At 43.5% G+C, this 15,163-nt stretch overlaps 1 protein-coding gene across 1 annotated transcript in view; it reads left to right on the forward strand.

The window, feature by feature from the left end:
* LOC135397498 (uncharacterized) overlaps positions 1-14,791 on the forward strand; it is a 38,405-nt gene extending 23,614 nt beyond the window's left edge. The window contains exons 7-9 of the mRNA XM_064629101.1: positions 10,345-10,695; positions 12,114-12,195; positions 13,489-14,791. Coding sequence (XP_064485171.1) covers positions 10,345-10,695; positions 12,114-12,195; positions 13,489-13,738 — 683 coding nt within the window. The 3' untranslated portion in view covers positions 13,739-14,791. The remainder of the gene's footprint in view (positions 1-10,344; positions 10,696-12,113; positions 12,196-13,488) is intronic.
* The last annotated feature ends 372 nt before the right edge of the window (positions 14,792-15,163 follow it).

The raw sequence follows: 15,163 nt of genomic DNA on the forward strand, positions 1-15,163 counted from the left end.
CTGGGATATTAATTAATATTACACAGACTAAATAATTAGATGATGACATCTTTGATATCAATTTTATATCAAGTGTTATTATCAACCAAAGTTGATCAAAATGTCATTTTGGCGTCTGGGACGGCCGTCTGGACGAAGATTTGAGCAAACGCGCCGACCGTGGGTGCAACAGGGGAACGAGACCCGGGTCCGATACTCTGGGATATTAATTAATAATACACAGACTAAATAATTATATGATGACATCTTTGATATCAATTTTATATCAAGTGTTATTATCAACCAAAGTTGATCAAAATGTCATTTTGGCGTCTGGGACGGCCGTCTGCACGAAGATTTGAGCAAACGCGCCGACCGTTGGTGCAACAGGGGAACGAGACCCGGGTCCGATACTCTGGGATATTAATTAATAATACACAGACTAAATAATTAGATGATGACATCTTTGATATCAATTTTATATCAAGTGTTATTATCAACCAAAGTTGATCAAAATGTCATTTTGGCGTCTGGGACGGCCGTCTGGACGAAGATTTGAGCAAACGCGCCGACCGTGGGTGCAACAGGGGAACGAGACCCGGGTCCGATACTCTGGAATATTAATTAATAATACACAGACTAAATAATTAGATGATGACATCTTTGATATCAATTTTATATCAAGTGTTATTATCAAGCAAAGTTGATCAAAATGTCATTTTGGCGTCTGGGACGGCCGTCTGGACGAAGATTTGAGCAAACGCGCCGACCGTGGGTGCAACAGGGGAACGAGACCCGGGTCCGATACTCTGGGATATTAATTAATAATACACAGACTAAATAATTAGATGATGACATCTTTGATATCAATTTTATATCAAGTGTTATTATCAAGCAAAGTTGATCAAAATGTCATTTTGGCGTCTGGGACGGCCGTCTGGACGAAGATTTGAGCAAACGCGCCGACCGTGGGTGCAACAGGGGAACGAGACCCGGGTCCGATACTCTGGGATATTAATTAATAATACACAGACTAAATAATTATATGATGACATCTTTGATATCAATTTTATATCAAGTGTTATTATCAACCAAAGTTGATCAAAATGTCATTTTGGCGTCTGGGACGGCCGTCTGGACGAAGATTTGAGCAAACGCGCCGACCGTGGGTGCAACAGGGGAACGAGACCCGGGTCCGATACTCTGGGATATTAATTAATAATACACAGACTAAATAATTATATGATGACATCTTTGATATCAATTTTATATCAAGTGTTATTATCAACCAAAGTTGATCAAAATGTCATTTTGGCGTCTGGGACGGCCGTCTGGACGAAGATTTGAGCAAACGCGCCGACCGTGGGTGCAACAGGGGAACGAGACCCGGGTCCGATACTCTGGGATATTAATTAATAATACACAGACTAAATAATTAGATGATGACATCTTTGATATCAATTTTATATCAAGTGTTATTATCAACCAAAGTTGATCAAAATGTCATTTTTGCGTCTGGGACGGCCGTCTGGACGAAAATTTGAGCAAACGCGCCGACCGTGGGTGCAACAGGAGAACGAGACCCGGGTCCGATACTCTGGGATATTAATTAATAATATACAGACTAAATAAATAGATGATGACATCTCTGATATCAATTTTATATCAAGTGTTATTATCAACCAAAGTTGATCAAAATGTCATTTTGGCGTCTGGGACGGCCGTCTGGACGAAGATTTGAGCAAACGCGCCGACCGTGGGTGCAACAGGGGAACGAGACCCGGGTCCGATACTCTGGGATATTAATTAATAATACACAGACTAAATAATTAGATGATGACATCTTTGATATCAATTTTATATCAAGTGTTATTATCAACCAAAGTTGATCAAAATGTCATTTTGGCGTCTGGGACGGCCGTCTGGACGAAGATTTGAGCAAACGCGCCGACCGTGGGTGCAGCAGGGGAACGAGACCCGGGTCCGATACTCTGGGATATTAATTAATAATATACAGACTAGCTAATTAGATGATGACATCTCTGATATCAATTTTATATCAAGTGTTATTATCAACCAAAGTTGATCAAAATGTCATTTTGGCGTCTGGGACGGCCGTCTGGGCGAAGATTTGAGCAAACGCGCCGACCGTGGGTGCAACAGGGGAACGAGACCCGGGTCCGATACTCTGGGATATTAATTAATAATACACAGACTAAATAATTAGATGATGACATCTTTGATATCAATTTTATATCAAGTGTTATTATCAAGCAAAGTTGATCAAAATGTCATTTTGGCGTCTGGGACGGCCGTCTGGACGAAGATTTGAGCAAACGCGCCGACCGTGGGTGCAACAGGGGAACGAGACCCGGGTCCGATACTCTGGGATATTAATTAATAATATACAGACTAGCTAATTAGATGATGACATCTCTGATATCAATTTTATATCAAGTGTTATTATCAACCAAAGTTGATCAAAATGTCATTTTGGCGTCTGGGACGGCCGTCTGGACGAAGATTTGAGCAAACGCGCCGACCGTGGGTGCAACAGGGGAACGAGACCCGGGTCCGATACTCTGGGATATTAATTAATAATACACAGACTAAATAATTAGATGATGACGTCTTTGATATCAATTTTATATCAAGTGTTATTATCAAGCAAAGTTGATCAAAATGTCATTTTGGCGTCTGGGACGGCCGTCTGGACGAAGATTTGAGCAAACGCGCCGACCGTGGGTGCAACAGGGGAACGAGACCCGGGTCCGATACTCTGGGATATTAATTAATAATATACAGACTAGCTAATTAGATGATGACATCTCTGATATCAATTTTATATCAAGTGTTATTATCAACCAAATTTGATCAAAATGTCATTTTGGCGTCTGGGACGGCCGTCTGGACGAAGATTTGAGCAAACGCGCCGACCGTGGGTGCAACAGGGGAACGAGACCCGGGTCCGATACTCTGGGATATTAATTAATAATACACAGACTAAATAATTAGATGATGACATCCTTGATATCAATTTTATATCAAGTGTTATTATCAACCAAAGTTGATCAAAATGTCATTTTGGCGTCTGGGACGGCCGTCTGGACGAAGATTTGAGCAAACGCGCCGACCGTGGGTGCAACAGGGGAACGAGACCCGGGTCCGATACTCTGGGATATTAATTAATAATATACAGACTAGCTAATTAGATGATGACATCTCTAATATCAATTTTATATCAAGTGTTATTATCAACCAAAGTTGATCAAAATGTCATTTTGGCGTCTGGGACGGCCGTCTGGACGAAGATTTGAGCAAACGCGCCGACCGTGGGTGCAACAGGGGAACGAGACCCGGGTCGGATACTACGGGATATTAATTAATAATGTACAGATTAAGTAATTATATTAGCTAAGACCGGACATTTGCTCACCCGTTCGATTTTACCATGAGCCCATCCTGACAGTTTCATAATTTATTTTCATCCTTTCCATTGTGTCATCGTATAACGAACAATAAATTGTTATATTCCTCAAATCATTTTTTTGAACTTTTTAGAAGCAATACATCGTCCAACAGCTGCTAAAAGACCAGCTTTAGTCTTCCTGCGATGGGGGTGTGGGTAATAACTTATAACAGACAATAATGACTCCATTGACCCAAGATATGATAATCTTAGATGCTGTCAGTCATTGTAGCCCTATATAGCCACAACTCGCTTTTCTTTGTTGTTTGGCGGTATTGAACCAAAATTGCTTAGTCGGCATAGTGCACAAACCTTCTAGTGCTCGCTATCTGTACAGAAGAACACCACCTCACAACAGCACCGCTCCCTGAGGTATGAAGTACAAAATACCTTTCCAAGGTTCACCGACCAGGAATATACGGATAATCTTCCTAGCGTCTCACCATATATATACTATGTAGCTGTTGAGGCATTAAAAACAAAAGAAAGAAAAGCAGAGTTCACGGCAAGAAACGACCACGCTTGTTCTTATACCGCGCTATTTTTATACACTTTTACACTTGTCAGTCACGCGAAATTTTCACTAGTTAAATCAGTCTGCTTCGCAACTATTAAAGATATCTTTTGACGTGAATGAACGACCAATAAATGCCCTGCGCTTCTGCTCAGCTTTTATTGATATATCCCATTACCAGTTGAGTCCTATCGTGCTTGTGCACGTGTTTGAATTATTTTACTAGTAAGGAGCTTCAGTCATGCGCGTGGTTGAAAACATGATGATCCCCCAAGCCACAACAAAGTGTGTTCTCCTGCAACAGACATTTCATACTGTGCTACAAACCAAACACGACGACAAGAGGTACCGACACCCCGGGCTGGCCGTTCGCTTTGGTCTCTCTTGGCCATTTCTTCTTGTTTACCACACTTGCGAAAACAACAGGAACGCAAAAAGCTTGGTGAGCATTTTTACGCTTTGAGCGTTTGGTCGGTGAGACTGCCACATTGATAATTGTACCACCTTTGTCGCGTGATTGAACGTTATCTGACAGGTATTTGAGATGTCATAAATTAATATAGCTGTCTGTATATTTTAAACTGATGTGCGAATCTTTGAAAAAATGTGGTTTATTTCTCTGTTCTACTCTGGAAGAGTGATTGATGTTCTAGTACAAAGGCATGGCTCCTTCTATTTTACAGAATATAATAGGGAAAGTCGCAACGTGCCACTGGCATGGTGGTTGTCACTGGTGGCATGTGACGATGCATTTTGTATTTACAGCATTTTAAATATACCTCAATGACGTGGTTGACCCCGCTCACTTCTCGAATTAATTCACCCTGATTTTAGTGTTCTTTGTGTTTCCCTTCTTCTTTGCGGTAGCGAATTATAAGTAAATTAGACGCAACAATGTTTTATTACAATTATATGTGAAAGGCACAAGGCGCAGACAATTGTATTTTACACATGCTGTATGGGATTTATGTGCTTTTCACAAGTCATTGCAAATGCATGGCTACACCTCAGAACTATAAATAATATGGACATAATTTGATGGTTGAATTTTCCTGTGACGTACACTACCTAAAAATTTCTACAGGCCTTCCACGTGACAGAGATTGTAGCCCAGTTCCCCATCCCAACTCCCAATGAAGGGAGAACAGGATGCACGGACAATGCCATTCTTAGGTTGAACACGACAACGAAGGAATGTCTGACTCGCCGGGAGAAGCAATGCGACGAGTGAATTGGGGTCGGTTGAAATGAGCCGGTTGTTTCTTGCCAAAGAACCGGGACGGAGACGTTGAAATGAGGGAATTGTGCACCCCGCTGGACAGTTTGCTCTGGAACCACAAAAAGGAAGCAGCAACCTTCTCCCCAAGTACACAAAGCAAAGGCATCCCAGGGGAATTGTTAGTTTGGCTTTCTGCAGTACAAGCTAGAAATAACAAGTGCGATGCAACAAAGACGTGAAATTTAGTATTTCCGTGTTTTCAAATTCCTGGCCTGATACGGGCCAGAAAATTGAAGAGTCGTGTGCACGTACGAAAGCCGTGATGGGCGTCTGCACTTGCTGTATTGTATGCTATTCGCAGAGTTGTACGCGTTACTCTAAAAACGTAACTGTTACTATAACTCTAGTGGCAGAAGTGATTTTTACTATGTATGCACAGTACGTTCTCCTGAGACAATAGTTTATTATTACTGGGTCTAGGACATTTCGGTGCATGGACGTTTCCGTGCAAAGCGTTACAGCGGCGGGGGCGGGACATAACTGCAACGTCGGTTCCGGGAAAAATGGTCCCAGGAATGGCTGCCACGATGTCGACATATTGTAATAAAACACAGGGAAGAAGGCGGCTTGGCATAAAATGTAGTGCTGTAAAGGAATTTGGTTTACATAGAGAAGAACGTGCTTTTTGGTTTACTATTATAGGTTTAATACCTATTCTGCATGTGATCGTGGTCTGTCGTGGTGATTTTTTTTCTTTCAATCATCATCATCATCATCATCATCGTGGTCTGTCGTGGCTTTTAAACTTTTGGGGCATTTTCTTTTTTAATATTTTGCGCCCCATGTTCTAGTCGCTGCTGTGCAGATATTCATTTTTCCCCCCTTTTTCCAAGAGTAGATGAAGAATTGGTTTGTCATTTTGTAGTATTATCTCGAAGTGGGTATCTTCAAGGTACTGGTAACTCAACTCAACTCATTTTATTGCAACAAACAATATGCAATTATGATATACAATTTTAATTCCATTTGTTCAGGACTTGTCGGTTACCGCTTTGGTGTAAGCATTTGATTAGACGTTATTTCCCTTGTATTCCAAAAAGCTTACCAAGTTACCATGTCGCGTTCCTGTGTTCTCGTGTCGATAAAAACTCTGCACCTTCCCGTTGCCCTTCAAGTTTCCATAAATGGAACAAAAGCATTGAATAAGCCATTTTATCATATTATGGCCATCCCGGGAGTGATTCATTGTGATGAATTTGTTAAAAATAATGCGGTCCGCAGTAAAGGAAACACTATACAAACAAAATTGACTTGAGCGACAAAAGTAACACGTTTAATGCACTCCGACTTGCACTACGCATAGGTTCAGTCAGTCAGCTTTTGCTCTCGAGTTACGAAAACAAAAGATTGAGGTGAAACCACAGAAGCAGTATACAGGGTGTATGCTCTAAAGTGTCCAGAAATCATATGTAAAGCGAGCGATAAAAGAAAAGCAAGTGGTACTTTTCTGCTACTTGTGTAAGAAACAGGTACTGCTTCACTATAGTAGCACCTGTTTCTCAAGTAGCTCAAAAATAGAGCTCGTTTCTCTTTTATCGTTCGCTTTAAATAAAATTTCTGGACACGTTAGAGCAAGCACCCTGTATAATTGTCAATCACGTAATTTATTATTTGAAATTATTTTATTATGTTAAGTCACCGCAATAGTTTTATGGCTAGCGAGTCTAACAGCTTTTGGAGGGGCACCACGGTAATTCTATGTCGTTGTTTAGGCCTTGAAAATACGCGGCCATCACCGAGGAAAAAGTATGTAGAAATACAAGGGGAGTAACATCTAATCAAATGCTTCCACTAAAGATGTAACAAATGGAATTCAAATTTCATAGTATCCGTACCTTGAGGATACCCTTTTCGAGATATACTCACTACAAAATGACAAAGCAATTCTTCATCTACTCTTGAAATAATAATAATAATTTAATAATAAATAAAAAATAAATATCTGTACAGCACCCACCATAACGTGGGGTGTAAAATATTAAGAAAGAAAATTCCCCAAATGTTTAAAAGCCACCAGAGACCATAAACACATGCAGATCAGGTCTTAAATCTATAATACACAAAAAATACGTAAAGCACGTTTTTCTCTATGTAAACCAAATTCCTTGAGAACACTGAAGAAATGATTATTATTATATTATTATTATTATTATTATTATTATTATTATTATTATACTGTTGCCACCAAACACGACACATAATTTGTGAAAACAGGACGCACGTAAAAATCCTGTTGAGCATTGGTCCGCCCTAAGCATTCGGACGGTGCCCAAATGTCCGGTGAGCAAATGTCCTGGATCCCGCTGGGCGTAGAAAAAAAATGGTCGGTGGTTGCGTGGGCGAAAAATAAAATAAAAACGGTCCCGCGGGCTCCTGCGCGCTCAAAAACGCGAATCCAGGGAATTTGCTCACAATACGAAAGCTCAAAGCGAAAGATCAAATTTCAACGTCATGTTTTTAACCACGCGCATGACTGAAGCATACATGTGCACAATCATAGAAGCGTGGTAGGACTCCCGTACTAGTGGGTTATGTCGGTAGAGGCGAAGCATGAGTGTAATAATCTACTGTATTTATTTGCCGTTCACTTACTCCTAAAAATATATTTAATAGTTGGGACATCCTCTTGGAACTCTTTATTTTTCGGTCTTGTTATAATCCGCCCTTCGACTTTTCGACATAAACTCATTAAAAACAAATGTGTCTCCGAACTTTAACAAATCGGGTGAACAAATGGTAGCACCACCTGGTCAGTTGTGATGTGTTTCATGAGCCGTGCGAAACCATGCGCTTGTACTTTTGGGCACGCAGGAGCCTGAAGGACATTTTTTTCTTTCACATTCACAACTATACATTTTGTAATACTCCCGTTAGTCCGTACACCAAAATGTCCGTACACCGAGACGTCCTGTGGGGCGCGGACAATTGCTCACCGGACAATAACTCACAAAAAAAAAAACGACTGCTGAGGCCGGACAATTGCTCACCACAGAACCGTTGAAGCCGGACAATTACTCACCGGGCCTCTCACCACACTTATATTGTGATTTTATTTCGCGTTTATGGCGCTTGACTTTTTTATGGTAGATGCACTTCATTTTTAGCTGTCTAAGTTGCTTCAAATAGCTAGGAAATCCACCAGTGAAGACGGGGAGGCGAGAGGTCGTCCAGGCGAGAGATGCTGGCACGCCTGAAGAGTCTTTGTCAGGACCTGCGTCCATGGGGCGTTCTTATCGGATTTTTTTTATGGGGGGGGGGGGCAAATAAAATTACATATAAGTGCGGTGAAAGAGGCGGTGAGCAATTGTCCGGCTTCAGCAGTTTTTTGGTGAGCAATTGTCCGGTGAGCAATTGTCTTGGATCCCTGCACCGTAATGTCAAACACAATAATGGACAATGCTGTTGAAATTGTCAATCCGGTAGTCCAAGACGGCCTCGTAGACGATTGGAAAAGGAAAGGAGGGGACGACACATACACACACGAAGCTCGTTCATTGGTATCGAAGAAGTGAGCCCAGTATGAGAAATGTACCTCTGCAGGAAAGACAGTGGCCTGCTACATTTCAGAGAATAGCGTTTTTGAGTACATGTCTGTGGTTTCACGACGGCCTCTGTTTCGGTTTTCTTTGTGTCCTCAGTGACGCACTAAAGAAGACTACACGCTACGCTGACAAATCATATTTGTCCTTGTATTATTGATGAATTCGATCAAAAGTGAACTGTTTTCACCTTTTGCATAGATTGACTTCGTGCGAATACACCTACTGCGCAGTAACTGATACTGCACTTTATAATTGGAGATAAAAAAACGGATGATTATTTTCGTGTAATGACAAAATTTTTTCTAGCTGTAACATTTGTTAGGAGCACAGCTAACAATACGGAATACACGCAGATATCGAAATTTCCCCGTATACTGTATGGCGATCAAGACAGGAAACCTGGTACCGAAACCAGAACTTTACTCTGAAACGAGCTTTTTTTTTTCTTCTAAAACATAACTCGCTAGGCTGTGACATATTCTTATTTTCTCATGACGATGCTCACTAAACCTTAGGGGGCAATAAAGGTAATGCGCTTCTTTTTTTCTTCTTCTTCTTTTTTTTAATTCACGGACATCGATTTACCGCGTAGGCGCGCACGGGACCTTTCTTGTTTCTCCCATAGCAGCTCGGGCTTTCTTTTTTACACATCATGCGCTATCACTCAACAAAGTTCGTGAAATTTCAGTTTGGCAGTCCGAGAGAAACCTCGCAGACGATTTTGTCAAACGCAACTCCTTTGTAGGGGGAAAACGACTGGCAAAATCTCAAAACACACGACACGGCCAAGCTCTACTGGTTTTCACAGCTTTGTTTGTGTACTTGAAGATCTAGGCCAGAAGAGCACATTGTAGCGGGATTACCGACGGGGTATCGAAGAGCACGACGGAAAGGATAGGAAGAAAGGGGGAAAAGAATACGAGGGAGAGTTGAAGGTGGATACGCCACGTGGTGCCACTTTCGTGAACTAAATCGGGGTGTCCGCCAATTCTGCTCATGTTGAACATCGTAAATATCATATGTCATTCCATTCCATGTAAATAAGATTTTTGCATACATCATGATTGTTTATTTGTTGTTGTTGTATGTAGGCTAGAGTTGGAATACGTGTAAAGGGGGCCTGCCTCCACAAGTAGGCTCTCTGTTTGATGACAATACACGTACACACATATAGTATGGAGACTCTAGTTGGAATACGTAAGGTGTCAATCTCTGTGGCTGTACTGCCACTTTGATGCCAATACATGCATAAAGGCGTCTACCTGCATAAGAACTTCACCCACTGGATCAAAATACACACATAGTAATCGGAATGTACTCGCCAGTGGATGTCTTTCACACGTCCTCTTCGTCATGTCCAATGCTAGTGGAAGACCATGTTCTAGTGACCGCGCTTGGAACCGCGCTCTACCAAGGACTGTCTGGCGGACATGCGCACCAACCTCCCTCAGGTGGGAATACGTGCAAAGAGGCCAGGAACAGGAATACATATTTAAAAAAATGCAGCTTTGAGAATGGTCGCATTGTGGTTTGCTCCAACAATTCAAACTTTCTTCCACAGGGCCCACCACAACACCACCACCCACTACAACGACCACCACCACTACCACAACGACTACCACCACTACAGAGTCACCGGTTCCCATCGTGCCCACGCGTTTCCACCCGTCCTTCACTCCCGATATGCCGACCTTCTTCACAACAGTTGCACCGCCAGCACCACAGCCGCCCTCTCCGTCAACGCAGAGGCCCCGGCCCAGGCCTCCTCCACTGAGCACTCCTAGGAGACCCTTCAGACCTCCCGTGGATTTAGACCATGCCGGAACGTCGGGTCACAACACTATTCTTCTTCCGCCCACGGAGGAACGGAACGCGGACGAAGAAGGTGCTCCTGGAGCGAGATTAAACATGGGTGAGTTGGGCATCCTAAACACCCGTTTTATTATTTTTACAAGCGCGTACTATTCGCGGTAGTAGGATATTTCACGACGTAAGGCCCGTTCTTGTTGCACTTAAACGTGAACCTAATGTCGGCGCATGTGGCCCTTGCGGTTAGTGCTCCACCGTCACCGTGACGGCAAAACCAAAGGAACGAACGTTGCGTTCTTCGTGGCTTATGCGCGAACGAAACCGTCAATTTTCGCCCGTTTCATTTTCTCACCTTCTGCACTCTAAAAACTGAATTTCGCCGTATGGCATGCTCTGCGCCAACCATTGCTACGAATGATAGGGTTATCGCTTCTGATTCGAGAAGAGAGGAAGGCGTACGCCTTTTTGTGTCAATTATCGTGTATCCAAATTGACAAAAAAGGCGTACGCCCCCCTCTCTCTTCGAATCACAAGCGATAACCCTATTACTCGTGGCAATGGTTGGCGCAGAGCGTGCTATGCGGTGAAGTTCAGTTTTTAGAGTTTGAAGAAGCGTGGCAATACGGAGCGGGCTGTGATTGGACTCCTCAAACGGTCTTCCGCGATGATTGGTCAAATCGTCAGAGAGTATAAATTTTTGCACTTGAGCGCACTTTTAACTCTCCACTGCGCCGCCTGACCCACGGCTTCTATACAGGGTGTTTCACGAAAAATGAGCCAAAGTTAAAAAAAAAAAAATTAAACGCACATCACAAAGGCGGACTGCATAGTGTCAGCAGTGGTGTGCGGATACTCAAACTATTTTTATTTTGTAATTAATTAATTAAGTGAAATTAATTAGGCAGTCTTTTAATTACTAGGATTAGAGCCAAAATGTCAATGAGAAAGTTGTAGCGGGCGATACAACGACACGAAACCTGTTGATTGCAACTTTCTACCTCCAAGGGATCCTTTTTTTTTTCCGGCTCCAAAGACTAACTTTCGGGTTTGCAAAAAACCGACGCGGGACCTGTCGCAGACGCGCGAGGAGGCAATGTCAAGCCAAAATGTCAATGAGGACTGTGGCTACGTAGTCTTCGTTCGATAACAGGACGCTAGAGAGCGCTGTGATCCGGCGCTCCTCGCGCGTCTCTCGCGACAGGTCCCCGCGTCGGTTTTGTTGCAAACCCGATGGTTTGTCTTTGGAGCCGAAAAAAAAAAAAGGATCCATTAGAGGCACAAAATTACAATTTTGGCTCATTTTGCGTGAAACACCCTGTATAAAGTGCCAGCCGGGACATCATTCCTTGGACAGCTTGTAGTTTTTCTCGCCTATCTTTCATTCTTTTCCTCCCCCAGCTCTGCGATTCATACGCGTAGTACATGCGTACAGTGTCGCGTGTGGGTGTGTATCCACTTCCTCTATCTCCTTCCTGTGTTTTCCCTTCTAAACCGCTTTCGATCGTGTTTTACCATTCCCAGGTGGTTTCATCGCTCTCGGCGTTTTCGGAGGCTTCGTCGTTTTAGCAGCCGTTATCACTATCATCGTGATAGTCATACGACGGTAGGTGAATCTGTTTTTCTTGCTTCAGATGTATTATCGAAATTGCTGACTGCTGGGTCTGCTCGAAACTTCTGCCTGAAACTCCCAACTAACTTTGGGTAACTGTGGGTCCCAAACTGCGTCCATATTCGGTGGCGTTAACAAAGTGTTGCTAAAACGGTCGAGCAAAATCAAGTTCCTTGAGTGTGAATGTTAACAATAACCCTCAGAGAAGCGAGAGCTACTAAAAAGCCACTTTAACTCGTTTAACAGAGACTGCATACGGGCGATTGAGATGTACTCTTGGTTTGCTCAATCACCAACTCGCCAAAATTTCCAGAGTTCCTGATCTTAACGCGTATCCTCTAAGTTCGGGCTAAGGCCAGTAGGCTCATTTTGTACGACAACCGCCTTGCGTATATTTCGAACAAAGACTGTTTTTCCACTAGGCTCAGTAAAAAAAACAGTCTCTGTCATAAGCATGACCTCTGCACTGCAATCTACACATAGTGCTACCGGATCGCTGAATACCTCTTCTGGGTATTGCTACGGCCTAAAATTGACAATAACAACGCTGTAATTCGAAATAAGTCTTTAGAGTCCCCTGCATGGTCCGCTGTAAACAGCGGACCATGCAGGGGACTCTAAATTACTAAATCTAAACTACTAAACTACTCGGCTACTGCTATTGCAGCACCGTTGCAATGACATAATCCAAACCCCCTGCATCCTTTTTTTTCTGAATTTCTATGTTTAGAGCATACTGTTCTTAAAGCACTGCAGTTTCTTTCTTTTTTTTTATAACCCTCGAAGAGAGGTCATATTACTGCTTTTGAGTGGCTCTTTATATGTACTTTGTGTGTACTTTATGTGTACTTTGTCACCGTTCCTGATCTGGGAATAAGCTGTGACGCGTGACAAAAAAGAGACAAATAATCTGGTACCGGTGTTTCAAAATCTGCCTGTTCACGTCTGGGTCAGTGTGCCTGCTCGTGGTCCCGTCTGCCTTGTTTGACGTCCTCTTCTTTGAGTCGCGAACGACCAAGTTCGGATGAAAAGCACGTTTCGCATTAGAAAAGGAAGTACAACGGAGCATTCTCCGTAGAATGGATTGCATAATGTGACCAGCTTGCGTACAACGCGTCCTAGCTTGGTCTTCGCTCGTGTCGCGCGACCGACTTTTGTCGCTTGGTTGCATGTCTTTCTCCACAGCATGCTGACTGTGTTGCGTGTTGGGTGTCGTTGCGTTGCCCGTACTAACAGGTCACGCTAGGCAGTCGTCCTCACGAGACCCGACCTCTGCATCCAACACAGTGTGAAAAACGGCAGCGACAACAACAGCAGATCGTCAACCAGTCCCGTGGGGTCCTACGCGGAACACGGCTTGCAGAAGCACTACAAGCAGGCCTGGGACAATCTACGGTACGACATTGGGAAACAGCCGGTGTCGAGGTTAGAAACCCTCGACAACCCGAACGTCATGAGGAACCTAGAAGGATATCGCGAGGCGCACGAGATTACTGTTAATGAAGTTGCTGCGCTGTACGGAAAACAGAGGAGATAAGGACGACCGATAAGCGTGTTTTTTCCTAAGGCGACGTATCGCAAGCCGGCGAGTGGAGGACTGTGCTAATTAAGCCAAACCTGTAGCTGACGTGTTATCGATCAAGACACCTGGAGACGAGACTGAAAAAGCGCTGCAAGTTGACCTAATCAAACCTAGCAAGATAACATGAAGACCCGGTCGTTCGCCTTCTACAAAATGATAGCATATGTCAGCAGCGCCAGCCGACTACCTCCTGGCTTGTATGAACCCGTCCTGGAAGTCAATTTTTTTTACCAGCGTTGGTTTTTATTCGATTCACACCTCGCAGCCTAGAGGTTATGCTGACCATGACACTTCCCTGAAGAGCATGAAGACAGTACGTCAGCAAAGCCCTTCCACGTTCTAAGACTCGCAAAAGCAAACCGCAACACATCATCTCTATAACGGCAAAGTTCGTTGCATAACGCGGAAGACAGCCTGTCTCCTCATCATCCTAACCTTTAGACCGAAGAGAACCTGTTCTGGCACCTTGGCGATGCATGAAAACTGCAGTAGACAACTTGCTCTACCAGGATACAAGTCCGCGTCAACAGTCCATTGACTTTCTAAAAAAGTAGCCCGCGGCTAGGGCATGGCTCGGCGGCACCGTTGCTCGCTTGTATTACTGGGTGTCATTTCAGTGTCGACCAGTGCACGTCCGGAAATTAACCAACGGTCCCCCCCTCAGGGAAGTGGATGCGATCAAGATGAACGCTTCGTGCATTTTTGTGTCTGCGTTCCTTTCATTGCGAGTCGTAGATTAGGTCGGTAACAATATTTCTATTTATTGCTGAACCGCGCTGAACGCTGAAGTGATGAATACGAGACTGCTCAAGAACCGTGACGGTGTGTGACGTAATGTGACTGACGAAGATATCACGCGCCAACAGTCCTGCATCTGTGTGTGTGTCTTTTGTGTGATGTGTGTGCGTGCGTGTGTCAGAGAAACAACTTCCTCCACCGATAAGAGCTTTATCTCGACTGGTCCTCGTGTAATAATTGCAAGACCCGTTTATTATTGTTGTTGTTTGGAATGAATGCCATACTGCGTGTTTCTACTTAACCAGTTGAGGCGTCAAGTTCCTATAACCTAGGGTCGTCGAGTTATTTATTTCCTTCGTTCTTTTTTCGATAAATAATTAAACGCTCTCGCAATAAAAAAAAATTGTAATTGTCTAGCGTCCGTCTTTGTTACTCTTGCCGTGTGTGAATGACGTTGGCATTGCATTCTGGGAAGCCTTTCGTGGTCCGGAAGTAAATACAGCTTAGGGTTTCAGGATCGCCCGTATCAATTCAGATTGCACGGGGCTCAGTGGTGAACCCAAGGATGGGGGGGGGGCGATCGCCCCCCCCAAAATAAATAAATAAATAAACGTCAGTTTATACATTGGATTTCCCTCTCTC

Source organism: Ornithodoros turicata, chromosome 6 (assembly GCF_037126465.1).
Source record: "Ornithodoros turicata isolate Travis chromosome 6, ASM3712646v1, whole genome shotgun sequence".
Lineage (NCBI taxonomy): Eukaryota > Metazoa > Arthropoda > Arachnida > Ixodida > Argasidae > Ornithodoros > Ornithodoros turicata.